Source organism: Strix aluco, chromosome 17, assembly GCF_031877795.1.
Source record: "Strix aluco isolate bStrAlu1 chromosome 17, bStrAlu1.hap1, whole genome shotgun sequence".
Lineage (NCBI taxonomy): Eukaryota > Metazoa > Chordata > Aves > Strigiformes > Strigidae > Strix > Strix aluco.
In genome coordinates this window covers 4,268,481-4,293,096 of record NC_133947.1, presented here as the reverse complement: position 1 = coordinate 4,293,096, position 24,616 = coordinate 4,268,481, and the positions used below count along the sequence as shown (strand labels likewise).

Sequence of the window (24,616 nt, the reverse complement as noted above, 5' to 3'; positions counted from 1 at the left end):
CCTGTGAAAGCTACCTTCTTCACTGAGCTCCCAGAACAGGGCTTTCTTCTGGGAACCGGTGTTCATGTCTAACAGTGGCTAAGTAGGGAGTATTAAGGGATAAATCTTCTAAAAGGTCTGCCTGTGAGCTTGGTTTAAATGATGGCTAGTTAGATCTTTTTGGGAAAAGTATTTCTGCTAGAGTCAAGTGAATGTTTGGGGGGAGTTTGTTTGTTTTCAAATCGGCTTTCCTGGCTCTGGTACAATATTTATTACTAGTGTGTTCACCATCAATTATCTTATACCAAAAAAGGGAACATCAAAACTTCACTAGGACGTGAAGAAATGATTTAGAAAACAAGCCAGAAGAACATCCCATATTCTTCTCATCAGTATTGCAAAATTAAGGGAAGATGGGAAAACACATAAATATAAAGATGTAAGGATAGCCATGGGAGGAAATAGGATTTAGATTTTCTGTCTCGTTCACCAATAGATTCCTGCTCAATACATCCTACAGCAACATCCTGGTAACCTTATTTGCTTTACCAGGCATGGTGCTAAAATTAGCTAGTCATACATTTCCCAGGAAGTGGTAATTAATTGGACAATATTTGTACAGAGCTTTGAAAATGTAGGTCCTAATTTTGCAAACCCTTTGTCCATAATGCAGATTAATTTAATCACATAATTACCACATTTCTGGACTTTGGTGTACACAGTTACCCAGCTCGTGTGTGATTTATAATAATTGCATGTGTAAAACAGGAATAACGATATTCCTAAAAATACTATGCATGCACATTTAAAAATTGGGATCACAGATAACACTTCTTTACTAGAAAATACTTTGAAAATACAAAATACTAGAAAATACAAAATACTTTGTTCTTTTAGACTTTCTTTCTGAATATGATTTACTTTTGCTTATAACCTCTCTCAGAAAGACCCTGCTGAGGTTGGCCAGGGATTTGAGACCGTGTCTTTTGTGCTGGCCTGTATCTTGATGGGAAGAGCCACTTGCAATAACTGTAATTTTGTTTGTGGCACCTATTCCTTTGTGTGTGCCTGTGGAATGGGCTGGTTCAGTAATATCGATCGGTGTTAAATCTTAAACCATTTTCACACAAACATATTGTGCTATTTGGACTGAAAGGGTTTTTATTCTTTTTCTTCCTAAAAAGTTGTTTGTATACAGAGAATGCTGAGAGATCTGACTTCTGCTTTAGCTCAATTTGTTATAATTTCTACCTAGACCAAAAGGATTTTATCCCTAATTTAATATAATCTTTTGAACATTTTTGCTCTGCAGACCGTGTATTAGGTTGCTTCAGCATCTCACTCCTTTAGCAGTGAAGGACCTACTAATTTCCAGCCTAAATTTATTCATGGCCAGTTTATATCCATTTGTTCTTGTGTCAACATTGTCCTTTAGTTTAAATTGCTCCTTTGCCTTCCTAGTGTTTATCCTCCTGATGTATTTATAGACAGCAATCATATCTGCTATCAGCCTTCATTTTGCTAGACTAAACAAGCCAAGCTCTTCTAGGCTCTTCTCCGGTGATGGGCTCTTCACTGCCGGCACCTGGTTGGATCTGGGTTGCTCAGCAGTGAATGCAAGGGACCTGGATTGTGCACAGCATCCCGATGAGCCCTCGCTGCTTGGCACAAGGAAGTAACATTGCTGTATCTGCAACGCTGATACCGCACACCATGCGTTCACCGACGGCGTTTGTGTCTTGCACAGCGGCAGGGGGCTGGTGGGACATGGTGCCTCTCCTCCTTGCTCGTGTCCAATAATGTAGCTTCCAGAAGAGTTTTGTTATTGGTCCCTTGCTGCATTGTCTTGTATTTTGTACTATTCAACCACATCTTGTTTCTGTTAGTTAATTGTCAGGCCCTTCTTCTGAGCTGTTACTTCTCCCCGTACAAGGCACTGCTATCTTTTTAACCGAGCCCTTGATCAACTTCCCATTAAACCAGCTTAACCAATTTCTTCAACTAATTCCCATCTTCTGGAATTTAGCTGATGTATTTCTTTGTGGCACTGTATCAGATGATTGACAGGAGAGGAGACAGATTAGATCTGCCATGGTTCCTTTAATTATTCTTTCCTTCGTAGTTTTTTCCTTCAAAAGCCCTTAGTTTTTAGGTCAGACTAAAAGCTCTGCACTTATCAAGATGAGGTTTTTTTCCTCGGCTTAAGTAGAAGCAGCACATTCTCTTTCGTCTAGCATGAAGATCTGTTAGATTTATTAAAAACACTGGCCACTGGACCTCTCGGGGACTTCACTGGGGCTGGGTTTTTAGTCTAGACCCCCTCGGGGCAGACGCTCATTCCTTTAGTGCCACAATATCACCATCAGAGCAAACATACAGTAACTGTTTCATTTCTCTGGGTTAGGACCACTTTGTGTTACCTCTATGCTGTAGTTTCGGCCCTGTGCTATTTAAAATGTCATTTTTGTAAAGAAGGAGAATAGAGAATTATTCTGTGTGATCAAGTGCCATCAAGAAAATGTCTCTCGTGCTTGGGGGCATGGGACTGCCTTTTTTTGTAATAGTTGTAACAATAATAATAATGTTAGGACAACAAACTAAGATGCCCCTGGAGATGTGACAAATTGGAAGGACATGTTGGAATTGAAATTGATTGAATAGTTCAATAAAATCAGCTTAATGCACAAAAGCAAAAAGGTTAGCTACAGAAAAAACAAAAAATCAGTAATTTATCTGCTGGGGCCAATCTCACTGAAGATTAAATTAGTTATAAACTAAAACTAGGTGCTTGAAAGCACCACCCTTGTATGCCCAGAGTGGAGCCTTTCAGATGGAACTGGACGTGGATGGCAACCAAGTGCCTAAAGGTTTGACATATCTCAGACTACTTCCATTTGGTGGACTTGGCAGTGCTAGGTTTACAGTTGGACTCAATGGTCTTAAAGGTCTTTTCCAACCTATGTTTCTATGGTTTTATTCTGTGATTTACATGTCTTCATGTTTTATACAACTTTACGTACAGACCAAGGCCATTCTCCACGTCAGAATGCACTTTTGGTCTAAATGCCATATTTATATCTTCAGCTGATGGTATCAGTGCAGCTTTGGTGATGTCTCTCGGTTTCCACCAGCACCTCACCTCTCATGTGTCCCTGATGGCTGCAGCTGCCTCTGGTATCCTGAGGCACAGCACCCATCTCAAATGTGTGTTCTGGAACAATCCTACCTGATCACTCCATCTGTTTGAGATCTGCTCTAATTCCTTGCATTTTCTCACTAGACTTGGACTCCCTGTGCTTCCTTGCACATGTGCAGCACTCCTTTGCCATCCTTCTCTTCTTCCTGCCCTTACACACCAGCTCTTTGTGGCTGGTACATTTGTACATTACACGATTCTGGGCAGTTTCATTGTTAGCATTGTAGTATCTGATTGATATAATTTTTCTTTTAAATTTCTTTAATTTAGTGTTCTGAATTTGCGATTTTTTTATTATCACTGTGCTACGATGCTCAGTGAAAGGCACTTTGTTAAATAAAAAAACTTCATTGTAAAGTCAGGGTCTGTGAGTACGCACACATGCATGCATGTTTCATCAGAGTATGTATAATTTAATAACCAGTAAAATGGTGAAGTTAAAACTTTTAAGTGAGACTTTCTAGTTCCTTACCCCCTCTTGTACAAGAGGATTCATTTTTCCAGGGGCAGCTTTGGTTAAGAAGTGAATAAAGCAAGCTGAAAGGAGCTGAAAGCAGTGGGGGGTTTGCAGGCTGGGTCCCGGTACGAATAAGTGCTGTGCAGACGGAGTGTGACCTTACCCAAGGTCTGCGGTTTGTTCTCGGAGTTCAGATTAAAGTTTGCATAAAGGTATCATGAGTTTCAGAACTGCTTTTGACACAGAAGGGAGCTGCCTTTGCCATGCCCTGGCTGGAGTCACGCTGCCCCACGGCCCCGGCTTGCTCAGGTGGGCACAGGCGGGAGCGGGGAGCCCCGCGGCTGTAAAGGGGTCAGTCTGCAAACACGGCAAAACAGAAAAACGCCAAGTTAAGAAAGCAGTGGAGGCTGTTTCATCGCCCTCTCCACTGACAGAAAGGAAGGAACATTTTTTTCCCTGCAGTCGCTGCCGAAGCACTGAAGCTTCTACAATAGTGTGCGACAGCTACGCCCTCGAATCGGAAATGCTGTGAATTACGTGTCTCCGTCTCACCACGGTGAGGAACATTAGAGGTGGCTTTGCCATTTAAATGCACTATTGAAATGGAGTCTCTCCTGTGGGCCTCCAACCTGTTTTTCTAATTTATGTAGAATCTGATTGATGCTCTTTTTTCAAATATCTTCCCCCCTTCTATGATTTAAACCTAATTTGGCTCACAAGTATTTTGGTCTGTTAGGGAATACTTCTGTCAGCCTCCCAATTTGTCTATAAGAGAGAATAAGGAAGGAAAAGCTAAATATGAAATAGAAATTACATTCACTAATAAGGACATTTCAGCCTTACAATTACCCAGTGCTTTACAAATGGAGTAATGAATGGTAACTTTTTGCATGAGGAAAAACAAGGACTAACAGTAGTTTCTCCCTCATGTTTTATTATACAAGGTAGCAAGAGATAATGAAAGTGTATTTCCATAATATATTCCAGTTACAAGGTGCTGATGGATCCCTGTGTGTCATGTCTTGTCAATTTAGCAGGTTAATATCTGTCAATTAAAAGCCTTGGAATCAAGATAAAACTAAAATTCAGATCTCCGTTATTCTAGCAACTCAGAAGATTTAAAGAATTAAGCTGATTATAGCACTTCAAGAATGATTATATAGGAGTAGAGAGACCTAATTGACCTAATTCTTGCCCTTTGAAATTTTGAAGGACATTTGACATTTTACACAGGCTTGTAACATCGGCACACAAAAGGAGCAGCCCTTGAGTACCTAAATTGTTCTGAGAGCAGGAGCAATCCAGCACGCAGCAGGTCTCCCCTCCCAATGAAGTCCCCTCACTTGGCTTTGCACAAAGCTCTTCCTGCGTGACATTGTGCCTCCAATTGGTTTTTACACCCTTTGGGCTTTACACCCTTCAGGCTCTCCAGTGTGCCATTGGAACCACTTGGTCCCTGAGTCCCAGCTCATGTCTGTAATTACACCTTAAACCTTAAGGAACAAGGCGTAATGTTTAGCTTTGCCCTGAGTCACACCGATTTTGGCTGGATCCCTCCCTGGTTCTTGGCGCATCACTTTGCCCCTGTTTTCAGGAGAGGAGCTTTGCTTTCACATCTGCCTATGAAGTGCTCCGTGTAGACATCATGTAGACATCAATAGTAAATTCTGCAGATCCAAATGAAAATTTATTGTTGAGGCCAGTTTTAAAGATTAGGCTTTTCTCAGTGCAGGCAGATATTCCTAAGTAAAGACATCCTAGGCAGATGTACACACATGCAAGATCAGATGTCCTCTCTTATTTTATTCAGGTTTAGTTTCCAGTTGCATTGACATACAGCATCTTTTAGAAGAACTTCAATGTGTGATTTCTATGGCTGGCTCTGTAAGGCTTTTATTTGAGAGTCACGTTGTTTGGGGTGCTCAGGAATTTAAATCGATTCTGTTTATTGCAGTGACTTTTTTTTTTTTCATACTGGACTTAAATTCTCCTTATTTACCAAGATTGTGTTAAGGATTGAAACATGGAGAGTATTTTAAGTATTAAAACGCTTTGTGGGCATCGGACTGAGCAGAATGAGCTGGAGGGCCGCCAGGCAACGTTGCTGTCAGTTTGGGGGTTATAATGTTCTTAGTGATGTTTTCAGTGAAAACACATTAACAATATTTTTACCGGTTTTCAGAAGACAGAAACTCATGTTGCCAAAAATGCTTAAAAATTAACAAAAATGTCTGTTTCAACCAAGGAATTTTGCCCATAAGATTTTTATTTTCCCATAAAACAGGTGCTATCCACCAATCTGTGCAAAAATCCCTTCGAAAACATGAGAGAAAATTTTATCTCTTTTTTACTAACATTTTGAATCCAATTTAACTTCTTAGTCTGCTTAAAAATTGTATTTATATACAGAAAATAAACCAAGGCATTTTACAGGATGCATTTTTGTTTTTCATCTTTTTCTTTTCTTTTTTTTTTCCAGAAAGTTCAGCAGTATATAGTCATTGTTCAAGCCACAGATATGGAAGGAAATCTTAACTATGGTCTCTCAAACACAGCAACAGCGATCATTACGGTGACAGATGTGAATGACAACCCACCCGAATTCACTACCAGCACTGTAAGTATCAATACATCAGCACAGTGATGCATGGACACACAACGTGTTTGTAATTCATGGATGTTTATATCCATCGTCTCTCTTAGCTGGTTTGGCAGATAGGAGGAACTTGATAGATAACCGTGGAACAAAGACTTTCAGGGGGAAAAAAGGAGGAAAAAAGGAAAAAGGAAAAGCAGAATGATTCATGAACTAGCAAAACTATTTGGTGACCAATTTCGCTGAGGTACTGAAAGAGCTGAAATAATGTGGCAAACAGACTATGTCTGATTGCACCGAAGAGGATACAGTTGTTTCACAGCAATTGGCTGTAGACATATCAGAGTTGTTATTACTTATGAGTGAAATCTTGAGCAGTAAGATATTTTGGGTTTAGTAGCTCGGATATGATTTCAAGGAAGCAGTAAATACTCTAAATGGTAACAGGTATCCGGTAAAATTTGTATTTCACTGATAGCTCTAACAGATGTATTTGTGTGTGCCAGCAGCAAACGTGTAGACATTCTTCAGTACATCAGGTTTTAATCAGTTAAAGATCTTTCTTATATTAGTACAGTATTTCTCTATTCTTTTCTCATGTGCTCCAAGTGGCTATGACTGGGGGATAAAGGGAAAAAATAAAGGGATTGCAAATGACAAATTTTTAGAGCTGATTAAGGTAAAAATTAAGAGGTGGAAGGTAAAATTATGTGGTCTGGTTCCTTCCAGCCTTCATAATCCATAGACATAGATAATCTGAAACATGCGTAGTCGTTTTAGAAACCACAGAGCACTACGTATGTCTACATGCTCGTAAATGAGAACTCATTGTGTATCCACCATCTTTATTCATATGAGGGTCAACAAGGAGCAGTATCTTAAACTACTACCAAATCTTTAAAAATACAGAAAGTCTAACTGCATTGTGCTCCAGCCACTGAACATCCTTTGAGGAATGTTTTTATTATTTATATTACTCTGAATTTTCATTCCATCTTAAAGGGTCTGCAGATATTTACTAACATAGTACAAAAGTTTCCTGCAAATACATAGCAGAACTCAAGGAATTCATGCAGAGCCCAATTTATGCCACTGTGGACCCCGATCGGCTCCATGCCAGCTATGGAGTGTGGATCCATCCGTCCTATCGCCATCGGGACCCAGGCTCACGGATGGGATGTGCTCAGCTCCTGAGCAGTGCCAGCTTTTTCTCACAAAGTGACTTGGACCCAGATTCTTCAAAAAAGGGAGGCACTAAATTCCTCCTGAATCAGAGTAAAATGGACACCCAACACATTTTCAGATCTGGGTGTCAATCTGCAGCCTGCACTGCTGCTCCAGTGAGTATAGGGTCGTTTGTATCGGTCATAGTGAATACACCGAGCCTTGTATTGTAAAATTATCATTAAATATCTTGTTAAGCATGATAGAAACAGTTGTGAAGACCCATAAAAATCTGCTACAAGTCTTAGGCCATGTGGTCCTTTCTCCTGCCAGCATGGGATTGTTCTCTCTTGAAAATTTTGTAGCAGCCAGTCTTACAGAGTTTTGTGTTTCTCAGGCCATGGGGCTTTTCACCACAACAGTAGTGTGCCCCAGCTTGCTAGTGTTTGGGGGGGGGGGCACAACGACACACACCTTATTTTGCCAGGTAAATACTTCTTTAACCTATGTTTGAGTGAAAAAGGAATGACATCTAGTGGCCATGTCATTTAAGCACAGATTGTTCCAGATGACCCACGTTGCCTGGTCCTTGTCTCCAAATGCAAGTTAGGAGGTGAGGTTTTGGGTAGCAGGATGAGCCATGTCAGGGTTAGTCACACGTGCACATCAGTGCCTTCTGGAGGGCAGCAGCCCTCCAGATGTCGTATATTTTAATGTCTTTCCAAAACTGAATCTGATGGAAGGTGAAATAATGGAAATTTGCTTTCAGGTGAATTCTGAGTATTTAATGTCTCAGTGTGTGTTAGACCTAGAAGGAATAAAAGCCATCAAAAGAATTACCCACAGGATTGTGTTAAATGGATTAGAAAATGCTACTCTTCCTCTAAGTGGGGTTGATGTGTACCATTACTTCTCTAATTTCAGTCACTGAAGAAGTTTTACAAGGGCCAAAGGGCTTTACACAGCAGCACATGGGACTTTACAAAGATTTGAAAACCAAGGGTGTTTTACAATAATATTTTCTGATTCTGTGGAAACAAATATCTTTGTTATACTCCCAGGTATAGCCAAGATGAATTTCACATGATTATGAAAGTATAGTAGGTTTTTTCCCTGGCTGACAGAGAACGGCATCAGACTGATCAGTCTCTTTAAACCTGAGCTGAATCTCCTTGCTGTCCTCAAATAGTCTGATCTGCATTTTAACACCTCTGAAAAATAGCAAAAATCTCTTTCCAGGAAATCTACAGCTCCTCAGAGGGTAAGAAAGCCCGTGGTCTCTTTTAAGACTGGGGACTGTTTGGAGAGATACAGTATATTTTTATTTTAAATACTTCCGTATTGAGATGCTGTTGTAAAAACAAAATAGGCTGAATAACTGAAATTGTGGTTGACTCTTGGAAAGCTGCTGGATGAAAGGAACTCAAGCAACTGTATTCAGCATAGACCCATACAAAGGCCCACCCTATAGCGCTCCTAAATTACCTGTCATTCAGCCAGGATGGTTTTAGACTTAATCGTTTCTGGATACGAATGTAGCTCAGGAGGACTCTGCACCATGCTGGTGTCACAGCTCATGTATTCAGCAGCAGGAATTAATGTTACTGTGTAAAATTTAACAACGGGACAGGAGAGAAGAAAACAGCCACTGCGATGGTCAAGAAAGTCAGGTCACGTCTGTAGTCGAGCACGCCGCACAGGGTGGTGACGAGACTGCGTGCCTGGAGCATGTGAAAGTTCAGACGTAGGCGTGTAAGACCCAAAATCACACATCCTCAGGAGGGGCTGACCTCCAGAGATATGTTGCTTAATGGACATCCAAAATACCAGATGGGGTGTGATCAAAATGTAGTGCTAGTTGAGAAGTGGAAAAAGTGCAATAAAATGACACAGAAGCCCCTTAAATGTACAAATTGAAGATACTCCAGTAAAACTCCAAAATGATTGCTTGCTTACATGAAAATGAATCAATGTGGTTTTCATACCTTTTAGTACATCACCCGAAAAGCTGGGGGAAGATCCTGCACAATAGCAGGGGAAGAAGCAGCCCCACCTTCTCATACAAAGGATTCTGAAATTATATGGGGGAGTTGGAAATCACAGTCTCTCAACAAAACAATTTTGAACTAAAGTCTGCTGTTAAGTCCAGTCTCCATCAGCAGGAGTCATGACTACTCCTGATAGTCACAACCAGACTACCTGCATCAAACTGCGAGGTTCTGGGGCACAGCAAGGGTGAGGTGACCTCCTCTAGTCCTTGCCAGCTTTGTTTTTTGTGATGGTGAATGTTTTCTTGATCTGCGATGCTATCTGGCCATGCTGAGAAGCATCAGAGAGCAGCTAACAGTGAGGAAATGTCTCATGAGAGACTGTCCCGGAGTGGGAAGCAATCAGATCTGCGCCAGACAAGTGGAGCATCCTGTGAAACGCCGTAAACATCACAGGCAGCTATTTTGGGCAATTCTAATGATTTAGTGCAGGACCGTGACCCAGGGAACGCTCTTCTGGCTAGCTAAGGGACTTCAGCCTGCTCCTTGTGTTGTGTTCTTCATGTGACATTGTTGCTTGCAGAAATAAATGGAGAGAGGCAATTCTTCCCTCTGCTGAAGAGCAGAGGTACAAATTCTGGGTGAGCAGAGGTAACGCTGTCTCTGTGGCGCCCCTGACCAGCCCGTGCCCCCAGGCTCTGGGTCAGATACCTTTGAAAAGGGTAGTTTAATCTCCCATGCCCAAGTTTTCCACGGTTCTTAGGGAGTGATCAGCTGTGCTATTTAATTTTTGGTGGGTTTTGCATCTGCCAAATCATCAGCTGGTGTAAAATAGTGACATTTTAACTGGACTGTGTTACAAAGACATCGTAGGAAGTTTTACTGGGAAGCTGGCTCCATCACTGTTACAAGATAAAGGTACTGGTATCAGTGTGCCCTCCGTTATCCAGAGTCCTTGTTACTCATAACAGGGTCGTGTCCTCTGACATGTCTTAATTATGTGGAAATTCCTCAGCCTCCCTTCAAATATTTATCGCTTGTGTGCAGGCAAGTTGCGTTTTTGCCATATTAATATAGATCCGTAGCTGAGCCTCTGGCCAGATGCTCACCTCAGATACAGGGGAGATGCTCTGAAATTAGTGTCAGTATTTCAGAGATTAAAAGTCAGCTGAGACAGAACAATGCTGGATAGTCTCAGGTGAAATTTTATGCAAGGTGGAGGCAACATTTTTTCTCATGGAAGGAATGCCTTTACTTCCAGTGAGATCTTTTAACTCCTGTCAGGCAGGATGCCCTTTCCAGTCTGACCCATGATACCGTTAATAGCCATCCAAGGGTTTCCACTTTATCTAAGGAAATGCATAATCAGAGGGGAGGAGAAGTTAAAGAAATCCATGCCTACACTTGACTCATACAAAGTCTATTTTTATCATATTCAATCAGGAACAATCAGGCGCAGAGAGGAGACGCAGATGAATTTGCATGATCAGACTTCTGTGTCTTAAATGTTAATTAAAAGTTATTTTAAATTTGCCTACTGTGCAGAACTTGTTTTTATAGTAGCCCGTGTAAGGGAAATATTATTTCACAGGGCTGAAGTGCTCGTGATTAGTTAAGCTTGTGGATTCTTGGGAAAACCTGCCTGGCAATCAACCTCTGCTGTCAAAAAAAAAAAAAAAAAAAAAAAAAAAGAGAGAGAGAGAAAGGAAAAAAAGGAACTGGGCTCTTCAAGTTCTTTAAGTTCCTGAGCCTTAGGAGGTCTTATTTAAAGCTACTTTAAAATTTGCCCTTTGGCACTGCTTTGAGAATCTCCTCTTCCAAGGCTGAATCCAGCAGAGCATGTTTTAAAGAGGGAGCTCTAGGACTGCATCCCCTTCCCCCCTGTGCTGCCTCGCTGGCTAATCTTGGCACTGACTCCCATTAGGACCAGCTCTAAAGGCTGAGGACTGGACTATCGGGCATGGGTGGGTGCTTTCCTGCTCACAAGCACCCAGGCAGTGGTGACTCTTGCTGGCCTGGGAAGGGCAGCTTGGCCAAAGGCTGGCTGTGAACGCAGAGCAGAGTAGTGAGTACAGAATGACACTACACATACAGAGATGCTCATATTCTAGCAGAAGGGGATGTGTTGCTGGGTAAGGTTAATCTAGTTAGAAAGTGGATTTGGCTAATCAGTGGAGGAGCAAGTACTTGTTGCAAGTACATCGGAAAAAGCACTTCTTGCCAGTTTTTAACTGGGATATTTAATTAATAGTGTCAGATCAGACTCATCTCTGGCTGCTGCAGTAACGCTGAGTTAGTAACCTGGCTTGTACTGGGCTGAATCAGTCAGCAGAGATCTGCAGAGTGAAGAGCTCAGCACTTCATGAGGAAAATGACATGGAGAGAGATCCAAGTTAAAAGGGCTTTTTGTTTTTGGCACTGCGTTTCCAAAAATGTCTGACCTTTGTCTGTGCAGGTATTCTGGTTCCTCTGAGTACTATGGAGAATGCTCATGAGCCCACTCCAAGAAGTGTTTGAAATCTGAAAGTGAAGCAGGCTCTCAGTGCATCAGTGCCATGCTAGCATTGTCCTTTACCATAAATAGTTCCTCCTTCTCCCATTTTGATGTTTCCTTCCCATTTTTCTCTCCCGTCTCCACCCTGATATACTAGTGCACATCATTTTGTGAAGCTAAACAAGCCAAGCTCCTCCAACCCCTTTTTATGTTACAGCTTTCTGTTCCCCTGATTATCTTGCTAACCCTGCTGTGCTTCGGGATCTGCTCAGATTTCTTTTTTCTGACCCAATTTGTATATAGTAATCCAGACAAGGTTTTTTCAGTGTCTTGAACAAGAGCACTAATATTTGCTAGGATCAAATCTGCCTTTTTTGCAGCCATGGCATAGCACTCTTAGTCCTCCTGCTCTATGAACTTGCCAAAATTCTGGAAAAGCAAACAAGCATAAGCCAAAATTTTATTCCTTGTTCTGTGTGCATTTGTTCTCATGTTAATTGTTTGAGGGCAAAATATAGCTGTGCATCAACCAATGCAAGAGCAACCCTGTCCAGAGCTGCAGAAATAGCTGATGGGAACTGTAAAAGTGTGAATTTTTTGCAAGTGGCAAAGCCTGGGGGGGAATGCTTCACCTGGTCTCCAGCCCCCTGTGTTGAATCCTGCTGAGCTCTGTTTTTAATGGTGAGTTCAAAAATAGCAAAGTAGCAGAGAAAACCCTCAGGTTTTTCTTCCAAATGACTGCAGTGCAAAGGTGTAAATAAGTCTAATTTGGAGAAATGATGTTTAATGAAGGTAGGAAACCAAAATCAGAAACCAAGTCAGCCTGCCAGCCGTTTGGGGTTTCCTAAGCACAGTTATAGCCAGATGCATTGAGAAGCATCCAGTACATGTGAGCATTATGAGAAATCCATTTTACGTGCATGCTCATGTTTTACATTAATCTTATGCTGTGAAGGGAGAACCCAGCAGGAACGGGACTTCAGTGAGATTTCCTGCACACCAGAAAAATGGACCAGGATGCCTACCAAGGGCTTCCTAAAAAGAGGTCTCACCACACTGATCCAGGAAAATCCAGTGAAAGTGGGTAGCTAACTGTCTCCCAGGACTTGGGCACGTGTCTGGAAGACATCAGGAGCTTAAATGTTGAGCACTGTGTACCTAATTTCCCAGCATATAGACTAAAGCTGCATATGTAGTTGCCTGTTCAGACCTCACCGTCCCCATAATTATACCTGTGCCATTCCAGAAGTCTACAATGCCATTTGAATATAGATTAGCCTGGATGCTACAGTATTTTAAAATCATCAGAATTATGCCTGTGGCATAATTTAGAGGCAGTTGTCACAAGAGGCAGAAATCAAGTTGAACAGCACAGGTCAGAGCTGGCAAGGGGAAAGACCTAATACCATGGTGAGAAAATTCACAGGACTGGATTGTTTTACAGCTGAAAACAAGCCCAGGAGTTCTGTACAGTCCTGCAGACAGGCTTTATCGTTAAAAATCGGTTGTGCTTTCATGGAAAATCCCAGGTGACTGTGTTCGCTTGCAATTTTCCTATCAAAACGAAGCTCAGCTAAACTACGCAGTAAAGCTTGGGCTGTTATAGAGCTGTCATCATCTAACTGAAATAAATTATTATATTCAGGTGAATCGAATATGCCCAGCAGCATTTGGGTACATGAGCATCTACCTAATTCTGTGTGCATTTCAATTAAATATATAGTCGGTGAAGTCTTAAAAACTACAAACCAGTTTAGTTTTCCTAAATAAGAACTAAGTGTTTATAAATTGAAATGGGCTTTCTGCCTCTCATTGCAGGTCCTGATGAAAACCTTTGCCATGAACAATGAATTAGACAAGGGATGTTAGGTCCAGAGGTAGCAGTAACAAAGGGAGAGGGCACAAGCAGAAACAGTATTCTTTCTTCCCATCCTGTCTCAGCCTTGCCTGGACTCGCCACACTAATGCCAGGGGCTTTGCTGCTGCAGACGTGCAGGTTAGCTGTGGTTAGGGAAGTGTTTACGTCTTAATAGAAATTATTTACATCTTGACCTGCCTTTCAAATCAAACTGACCTTTGGAGCTGGATCCCTACCTAAATGTAAAGCCTGTCCAACAGAGCTTAGGAGGTGTGATGCCTACACAGTTTTGATTCTGATAAGGAATGAGTGAGATCCCCCAACTCGGGGTGCAGATTTTTTGTGAGCAGTACAACTCTTCCCAGGCACAGCATCTTTAAGTGCCTGGAGGCCCTTTCAATGCAATGCTATGGAAAACAAGATACGCTTCACGCTCTCTTGTGGATACTCAACTTCTGTTCTTTATTTTATCACCTCTTTCATCTAAAATGAAAGATATTTCTCAGTTTATGAGGAAACAGTAATTCCTTGTGTCTTAATGAAAAGAGCATCAGCCCCTTCTGTGATTTCTGTTAAGTCTTTACACCAGTGTAGCATATGACAGAAAGGATGAAATACCTTCGAGACTACTTAGTGGAGTCTGCAAGACGGATAGATACAAAGATGTATATGTACAAATACACAAGCATAGATATGCATGTAGCTAGATTCAAAGTGTAGATAGATACTGATATAAGCCAAACAGTCATCAATAACATTCAAGTCTCTACTCCCAGATAAATTGCGGTTTATATGAATTTTTCCATACCATTGTGTGGGTATATATGCACTGATATAAAAAAATGTGGTCTCCTTGATAGAACTCTCTTACTAATAGACCCCATTAATCAAAACCTAAATTTGCAGTGGATTTAGTTTTGTTTATTTCCTTTCAGTACATTTATTTTCAAATTATCACCAAATTAATTATGTACAGTGCTTTAAACCAACTGTTGTTTGGTGAAACAGTTCTGGTTCCTCTCCGTTACACTGAGCATTAGTTATTAAGGCATAGTTCAAGGCTCCATTTAGCCTGATTCTGTCCTGAACCTAATTGGAATCAGCTAGATTCTTCCTTGTAAATGGGTCAGTCACACAGAAAAAACATCAAATGTAATCTTGAGATTGCAAAAAAAAAAAAAAAAAGGATAGAAAAAGAAGAAAGAAGATAATTTTATTTCTCTTCATTGATACCTGCCTGGTGGTTAAAAGAAGGATTAAAATGAGGTCATTAAACTTTCCTTGGAGACAAACCCCAGACCTCAGTGGTAATATGATTAATCAAATATAAAAGTGAAGCTACCCTGAATGAATAACTCATTTTTATAAAATATCTAATTACTGAAATGTCGTCTGCTGCAGAAAAAGAAGGGGGGGGAAATTAATTGCAATAACAATTCAAGAAGATAAAGTTTTTCTGAATTAGGTCTACACAAGAAGCTAAATTGAGTTGATTAAGTAATTTTGGTTTCAGGAACACCCTTGATGGAAGTTAGTAGTAATGAATTTTTCAGACCTCGGAGTTTAAAATTGCCAAAGACCAGTGATTTAAAAAATGGGAACGATAGTTTCATTACAGATTTCAATTTTCTGTCACCAAAAAAAAAAAAAAAGGGAATGTGAAAAAAAAACTCTATTGGTATCTCTCACATTGAACACATGTACTGCTTGGTGTAAAATCAAGAATAATATAACCTCCTCTCTCAGTGCTAGAGAGTGCAATCTCAGCCAATTAGAGCTACAGCACCGCACGGGAGGTAGAGCCTGCGATGCTGCTCATGCCCTGCTTCTCAGCATGTAAGTGGTTGAAATCCAGGAGTAACAGCAGAGCCTCTGTGCCTGTGTGCCCTGTGCATAGGTGCCCACCTGTAATGTACAGCCCGATGCTCTCCTTTCTTTACAATGCTTGCAGGTAACTGTCGTTAATGGGGTTGAGTGGCACGTGCATATCCATCACCAGTGTCGTAGTGATACGTAGTAATTTGTTTTGACATTTGATATTCTAGGCTGCTGTTTTGCTGGTTTATGCAGTCGGGTTAATATTTTCAAACCGCAGATGATATCCGTACACTGGCAAGGCCACCCCAACCCATGCGGTGTGACAGCACCTATCAGCTATCGCCTGCCGTAACCCATTTGTCACGAGCCGTTTCATTTGCCACATCTGGCAGTGCTGTATCTCCTGGTGCGATGTCTCATTTAGCAGGGACTTCTCTCCTCCTTCTCCTTCCCTGTTTAATGTGTATGGGATCTGGAGGGAGAAGCTGTACACCACATCCCCACACCACGCCTTCCGTAGTGCTGGGGAGGAATTGTCCAGTGAGAAAGAGGTGCTGGGGCACGTGTGAGCTACGTGTGTGCAGAGAGGTGTGACACAGCCGGGTGTCGCTGACGAAATCTCTGTAGTCAAAGGAAACTTCTACAGAGAAATACCCTTCCTGCTCTGTGATGTGCTGTGATGGAAATCACCGTGATCTCCACCACCAGATGTGTGGATTAGACACCACTCCCATAATATCTGGTATGTTGATCAAGCTAAAATTTCAAGGAGAAATCAGACGTTAATGCTCCTATATCTCACCTATCTACCCACACCAGCGTTTCTTGTCTAACATTTATCCACCTGTAGCATTTCTCTCAAATTTGAATGACTTCTTCTAGACCATGTGCCTCTTTCTGCTTTTGGATACATATTGAATATCCTAATTCTCCTCCTGAGCCTCAGACTTGGCCTTGGAGGGCTCAGTTCAGTTGTCTGAATGTAGACACCCAGCACCATCCAGGTCCCTGGTTAGGCAGGACGTCCGCACAGCCCTGGCAGGTACGTCTCCACGTCTGCCAGATGTCCCAAGCAAATACCCATTTGTAGTGGATTATTTCATTATCTTAGAAGTACACAGCATCTCAGGCACTGAGAAATTTAGATATGTTTTGGAACTCCATTGTTGTAAGGCACTGAAATAAATCCCCTTCTGAAGTTAGCTAACTTCATTGGGTCGGCAGGTTTTTGATTCTTCACTATTCTGTTGCCTTAAAAACAGTTGCTTCCAAGGGATGTCATTTTAAGAGGATATATATCTTGAATTTCATTAAGCACATTTCACTTATGAAATCTTCAGTGACATGCTGGGGAAGAAAAAGGGAGATTTAGCAAAGGATTTGGTAGTGCTGTGAGTTTGCTCTTATCAAATATTTCTAACTGTCCAGGATGTCTTAACTCTTCCCAATTGTAGAAGAAAGGGTCAGAATACGGAGAACAGCCAGAGTTAAAATCAGAGGATGGTTGAAAGGTTTCACGTAGTTTTTTTGAGCATGGTAGAGTTTTTCAAATCATTCAGCTTAGTGCAATAACATGTTTTAATTGCCAAAAAATAACATAGAAGAAATAATGTTTTTTCTCCTACATTTACAAATACATAGTGACTCCCTCTTTTCTTTGACCCAATATCCTCCCATTTCTCTTCTGTGTCACGTGCACTTTGACTTTCCTGTTGTAAACAAGATTTCAGCAAGAAGCCTCTTTCTTATGGCGAGTCTGATAAATTACACAGCATTTAGTTTAGTTTTCATTCTGCACTCTCAATTACTGTAAGCAGGCGGGCATGCATTTTCTGTAATGCCAGATTTTGATCTGCCTGAAGATGTCCCTGCTCATTGCAGGGGGTTGGAGTAGATGACCTTTAAAGGTCCCTTCCAACCCAAACTATTCTATGATTCTATGATTTTAGGGACTCCATCGAAGGTGAGCTCGGAAGGGCAGGTTTGCTCTGCTTGCTTCGGGGCAGTGCTGCAGCTGAACCGTCTGGGTTTGTCTGCAAACTGGAGGGGCTCTTCAGCAACCCCTGCAACGTGGAGACACATCCCTGACTCCTGATTCCCTTCCCATAAAAACAGCAGCACAGGGGAGCAGGTGAGGGCACACAAATGTCCCTGTGGGTGCAAGCTCTCACCCCACTGACAGGCATTGACATTACATTTTATGCACCAGCTAGGACATTAAAAATTGGCCACTGTGGCAGCAGCTCAGAAAATTATTTCTTTAAACCACAGTAGTGGCACTTTTAAAATAAAGCATATACCTCAGTGCCTTTCTGCTACAAGGATGCTCTGTCCAGTCAGGAATTCTGTTTATGACTAGACCTTGTGGGTTTTCCAGGGTCTGATTGTGGTGTTCAAATCTGCTCATAAAAAAAAAAAAATCCCCATGTGTGCTAATTCTGAGACTAATCTGGAAACAACAGAGATTTCGATTGCAGTGCAGAGAAGGTTTGAGCTGGAGTCAGCAGGCAGACTGGCTGAGCTGTGCTACACAGGAAACTTGTTAAAAATCTCAATACCAGGATTATAGTGTACATAAAAAATTCAGTTTCAGTACTCTTAAAATTCTCCTTTTCCCAAATACCTGTCTTCAGATCCCAGGGGCACACGAGCAGCTTTTTTATGCCTTAAAATCGGAAAAAAATTAAATTAAAAACTCATTATGAGGAGTGGGCAGTTAATAAGAAAATCCTAAACTAGATTTATCAGCTTAAGGCCTTTCTTTACGAAACTTTATTACAGGTGCCTGAATTGAAACATCCTTTTCTATACACATTTTATCAAGAAATACAGAGTCAGACCTGCGGAGTACATTTAGCTCACTTAGGAGCTGAACTCTGTCACACAATTTTGGTTTACATGTAAATCGGGAAAAATATGTTTTCAAAGTTTTGTTCAAAACAGTCCAGTTATTTGCTGCTTTGCAGTTTGAAGGAAGAGAAAGAAATGTGAGGCTTGACATGCCAACAAATGACTTAATTTTTAAGGAAGGTGGTTATTTTAGAGAATGAGGGCAAGCGTCAGTCTGCACGTTGGGAAGCTCTCCTCCTGCTGCACTGGGTGATGCACGGGACGCTAGTGCTGCTTTGGCAATTCGAGGTCAGCGTATCCAAACTGCTGTTGGCCTTAGACGGTGGAGCTTCACAGCCAGTTGTTCTTTTGGCCTGTTTTTCCCCAGCTGTACAAACCTGTTCAGGTTCCTCCGCTGGTGATGCGGCCGGTCCCCAGCGCAGGGTTCTCTGCCAGCCTTCCCGTCGGAGAGCTTTTCCATCTCGGTAGCTCAGCGAGGGTCGCAGGGCTACGTGGCAATGCACTGGGGAGATCAATAGACTAATCCAGGCTGACCTAATGGACTTGCCAAGTAACACATGAATTAATGATGTTCTCAGGATGCTGCCCCAACGCAGGCAGCGGAGGGCAGGACACGGCTCCAGCGCCAGTTCTATGACTGCCTCAGGAGACACAGGCAGGTCACCTAGCCTGGTTCTGCAGCTGAGGGAAGCACAGGGCTGTGTGCCACTGTAAAGCAATGATGTATCTGTGCAAAATTGTTTTATTATATGAATGTATGTATATAAATTTTTTTTTAAGAATGAGACTTTGTAGGCAGTTCTAGCTGTTTTAAAATCTATGCCTCTTTTTTAAAATATCATTACTAATTACACCTGACAATCAAACAGTCTGCAGAAAGGTATCAGCTACCTTTTCCCGCTGCTCATTCTGTAGGCAAGAAACAAAGGTATGTTAGACAAGAGAGCAAATGAAATGTTCAAAGGATTCTTGTCTAAAACTGGAAAATAAAAGGCTGTGCTATCAGATCAGAATTTTAACATATACTGTTTCCACTGGCTCCTGACATAAAATCTTTTATTGTTGAGTATAACCATTGTTAAAGGTCACTGTTGCAAAGGCTACATCATTTAGAGGAGATGAGATCCCATTTTGGATAAATTCACAATTTTAGTTCCTAACAAGGAGATAGTATCAGGATTTGAATGTACAAGAGTGCCGGGTTACAGATTAAAGGCTTTTGTGTTCTGGAAACCACACTATGCCAGATTTCATGAGTTTCAGTGAGACGTGCAAGTCCCCAAAGTCAAGTAGGTTGATTAAAGTGGTTCTTTATAGCCTTTGAAATACAGATAAAGTACAACTTTCCTACACGGGGTTAATGTAGAATTTTTTTTCCTTCACAAGGCTATATGCCTTTCCAAGGACATAATTTTAATCTCTTTTTAAACCTTTCATATGAATGTTGTAAAAAGCTCCTTTGTGTTGTAATGCATTTTTATAAAATATCTAAATTTCTATGCAAACTTCGAACCTCGTTTTATAAGATATATTTATCTGGAAGTGGTTATCTTGCAGCACAATAGTGTCTTGTGTCATCATTTCTGTGGCATCTTTTCATACTGTCACAAGAATGTAACATCTGATAATGAAAAAAAATTAATGCTCATTGTAAGACATGCAAACTTCTTTTTTTTTTTTTTAATATCCTTTTACTATTACGTGCTCGTGTCTCTGAACTCTTGGCAAGTACTCTAAGAGTCTTTGAACCAAGGTGAAAGCGAGACCTGCACGTTCCTTCCTCACACCAGAGAGTCTGAAATGAGAGAGTTTTCTTCTGTTGCTTCTGAAAGAAAGGATATTGCTTTCTTCTCCTCTGTTCCTGCTTTGTCTTCATATTCAAAGAGTGAATCTTGTAATTTAATCCAAAACCTGCCAATACTTGCAATTTTGAAAAAATAACACCAGTAAAGACAAAGCGTCAGCTGCAGGAACACGATGGAGGTTGTCTGAACCCCATCACAAGATCAGCTTCAGAAGTGAAAAAGTTTAGGGTTTGCTTTTGTTTTTCAAACTCATCTAGCAGAAGTGAATCAGCACATTGAACGTCGCTCATTGTTCCTTGTAGAAACTCCCAATAAACAAGCGGATGGTCTGGCTCCACCACACCATGCGTAGGTGAGGTATTTTAATAGCACAAACCAGTGAAGATAAAGGCAGGGCTTCCAAAGCATCCTTTAAAAGTTGGTGAGCTAATTGTCATGCACTTCCCTCTGCTCAGCTGGGCAAGGCAGACTCCTGCCCGACTGCGATGAGCCAGTGCCGGCAGCCCGAGCAATTCATTTCTGAATGAGCACCGTGACAGCTGGGCCTCGTACCAGCGGAGCAAAACCGCGAGCTGGCAAGAGTGTGTTGGGCTTTATAGATAACGTTTGGGGAAGCATTTGCCACATGGCATACAGCTAGTCTGAAGTATGATACGCATACGTGGATGGACTGTGGAGTAGATCCAAGTGAACGTGAAGTTGAAGCAGGGACGCTGCAGTGCAGGGAATGTTGTGGGCATGAGCCTGAAAACCAGCAGCAAAGAGGCTTAGGTAGGGGTTGCTGGCTGCTGCAATGCAGAGCAGGGGTGCTGTGGGCTGCCTCAGAAAAAGTGAGGATGTCGGTACTTAGAGGGTGATCAGCATCCAAGAACACACCAGAGTGAGTATTTCTCAAATAAAACGTGACTAAGAAATGAGCATCTCAAAATCTGATTTGTGCACAAAATATGGTTGGCTTCATGGAGATTTTGTGGGGATTTGAGTGAGCTTGTGGTCTCTGCTGCACAATGGCAATGATGGAGCGAGAACCTGGAGGTCACTGTTTGATTGTCACACAAGCTGATAGCCAAGTCTGACCCACACAGCGTAGAGGGGGTAGGATGACTTGAAGACCTAGTACAGTCATCCGTACAGCAAACAATATCGGAAATTAAAGGTCAGAGAATTGATAGTAAGGCTTAAGAAAACAGGAATTAGGCTGCTAGGAAGAAAAGCTAAATTACCGGTAGTAGGAGTAGGGGAAAAAAAAAAAAAGAGGATTATTGATCTAAATATCAAGTTGGCAGATACACAGAGTACAATCTAGAGGTTTTTTACACCTCTGGGCTTACTCAACCCTCACAATAAAAAATGCAGGCCTATAAAGATGGAATAAGAAGCAATCAATTAGGATGGCATTTGCTTGTTTCCGTGCTGCAGCTGGGCATGCACATCACAATTAATGATTTATTAGGAGTTTTTCGTCTTTTTTTTTTTTTTTTTTTCATTTTACACAGATTGCTGTAACCAGACCGCAGTTGTTTATTAATTTCCCTGCTATTCAAGCGTCTTTGTTAGATATCGTGCGGAAAAGGTAAACAGTTGGTGCACATGCCAGCCCTGGGTTGGAGTGTGCCCTTCAGCGTGGAGGAGCTGTGGGTTGGTGGTGGGGCCGGGTGCCGGCTCACACAGCTTGCGTGGGCAGGCGCAGCCCTCTGGGTGCTGGCTCCCCGCTGCACGTCCCCTCGGATCCGGAGCTTGCTGTGTAACGGGCAGCAGAGAGCGGTGAGAGATGGGACACCCCACGCCACGTGCACACGGGTGCTCACTCACTCTCATTGCGGTTTCTCTCAACCTAGGGGAGAGAGAGAAGATGCAGCACTTGGCAGCAGTCGTAGCTGTCAGGGGGAGGGCTCAGAGTCTAATAAGAGAACTGAGATGCCCTTATTCTTCGGCATTAATCCATAGTATAGGTCATAAAACACTGTTTCTCTAGGCAATTCAGCCTTCATAAACTACTTCTGCCTGTAACAAATGTTACGTCGTGTTTAGCAAATCTCAGAGACAACACAAAAATCTTTCCTGCAGATATTCATGTGGACAAGTCTTTGCTTTCACACCTTTTTAGCAAAACCAGCTAGAAAAAAGTAACAACATTGGAAAAAATTAATTCCCTTTAGAAGGAAGCCTGAATAATTATCTTTGTATTCATCCATCTCAATTCCACACCTCCCTAGGAGTGGCTGCAGTGAGCTAATTGGTTTTACTCTGCTGTGCATGGCTTCACTGCCCAGACTCCAGATTTATTGCACAAAGTCGAGTCATTGTGTGAATTCATCATTTGTCCCCCACATCAATCCCTTTCTCCTCCGGAGTGATATTTGTCTGCATGTTTATATGCTGTCAGGTACCGAGTGAGACAAAAGACAAACTCTGGGATTAACCAATTTTAGTATAATCTGATGCAACCTGAAAACCAGGATGAATTATTACCTTTTCAGCCAGGCATGACTTCAGACAGGCCAGCTCCAGAGGAATAAGAGAAGGACTTTTGCCAGCACAGGCTTTTATGGGAGGGGAAGAAACATGCCAGGTTCAGAACAAATCCTTGTCTGCGAAGGAAAGCGAAGCGTGTAACAATCAGCCATAGACCTCCTTGTGAATGGTCTTTAAAAAAAACACTCTGGAAATTAAGGACTTCAAATGCAACAATTGAAAGTGAAGCTAAATGAAATACAGGGGAATATGAGTAAATGCTACAAGTATAGGTCAAACACTGCTTTATCAATCTTATGTTTACTCCAGCAGCTCCTCCGTTGCCCATTGTTTTACCTTGTTTGAATAGATATGCTTCTCTTTATTTGAAAATCAATTGTAATCTTGTGAAAGAGAACTTACAGCACAGGGAATGCTGGAAAGCAGCATAGTGAAAGATGGCATTGTTCATTATCCTAAATTACTCCAGGATAGGGAGGGAACGATTAAAGAAGTGTGGGTAGCTTTGAGCTGCCATCCTTCCTCTAGCAGATGTAATTTAATGTCATTACTTAATTTTATTAAAGATAAAGACAATTGTGGACAATACATGTAACAGCATTTACTTATAATAATGATAGTGGGGGAGTGTTAAAAGGAGGAAAGACAGGCTCTGGTTTGGATTCCCAGTAACTGCTGATCTGTAGCTGATAAAAATTGTTCTGTTCTTCATGGTGCACCTCTCCAAGATTTTCTTCTTAACCTGAATAGCTTTGGATGTCTCCTGTAATTCCAGTGAAGTTACTCCATTCTCATCACAAAAATATTTGGCTTTGTAAGCGTAACAGACACCCATATCCACCCTCAATGCTACATAGGACTGATCGTTCCCTACCTGTACCTAATAGGTGTGAACAACAACTGGATAAACTCCTGCTCAGGATATGCTGAGCATTGTGGGAAAAAGCTTTATAGACTGTTGCGATCTTCCTCCAGGCTTTATACTGAGATGTGCTTGTGTGTTTATAATTTTTAATATACCTCATATTTTTTAATTATGTGTTGTAGTAAACTTTGTCACTACAGGCTGAAAATGGATGTTGTGATGGCTTTTACAGAAGCTGCTGCAAAATCCGTTGGCGGTTGTGTGGGATTTTTCCATGTAACCCAAACTCATTGTCAGCACCTGGGTTGTGACCTACTAAAGGTGTTCAGCAGCCGGTAGGACTGGCCCCCTTAAACTGATGGCTTGCTCTTGATGAGTTAATTCTGTCTGGTTCTGCAAGGCATAAGCCTAGTAGTAATGAACAAAAATAGGTCCTAGGTCAAAGATTTGAGATGGATGCACAAAGTGCTTAACTCCTTTGAAATTACAGTACTATACCTTGATGTTAACAGTGCAGCCACCTCTTAAAAGACTGGTGGCTCATCAGCTTGTCATTGCTGGCATGCCATACAACATTAATTTAATGTAATGGGTGATAACTAGTGTGGATTTAGTAAGAGACGATCCTGCTTAACTAATCTCCTTCAGTTCTTTGGAGCGGGTTTCAGACAAGGTTGATAATAGGAGTGTACATATGACATAATCTAATGGATTTTTCAAGAGACTTTTGATAAATTTCCATATGATATTTCCCCTGCTTAAACTGTGTGCCGCAGAGATTCCAAATTGGGCGAGAGAATGGGTAAAGAACAAGTGAAATCAGGGGAAATAAAGTGAAAAGAAGAACTGTAGCGTGTACTGGAATTAGAATTAACCTGCAGCTTCCCACTGTTCTTCCCCACCACTCAGCATGGCTGGAAAGAGATGCCATCTGCATTCACTAATGAAAACTTGTTTAGGACAGGTGCATAACAGAAAAGAGGGCAAAATGCCATTCAGGATACTACTAAAGGGCAAATTTAAATTTACATTAACATAAGGCAGATTGAATATTTTTGCTGCCAGTGGTGG

General features: G+C 41.6%; 1 protein-coding gene across 1 annotated transcript in view; it reads left to right on the top strand.

Annotated features, from left to right (window-relative positions):
• The window catches only part of CDH4 (cadherin 4), a 466,125-nt gene that overhangs the window by 411,079 nt on the left and 30,430 nt on the right, over positions 1-24,616 (top strand). The window contains exon 8 of the mRNA XM_074843142.1: positions 6,112-6,249. Coding sequence (XP_074699243.1) covers positions 6,112-6,249 — 138 coding nt within the window. The remainder of the gene's footprint in view (positions 1-6,111; positions 6,250-24,616) is intronic.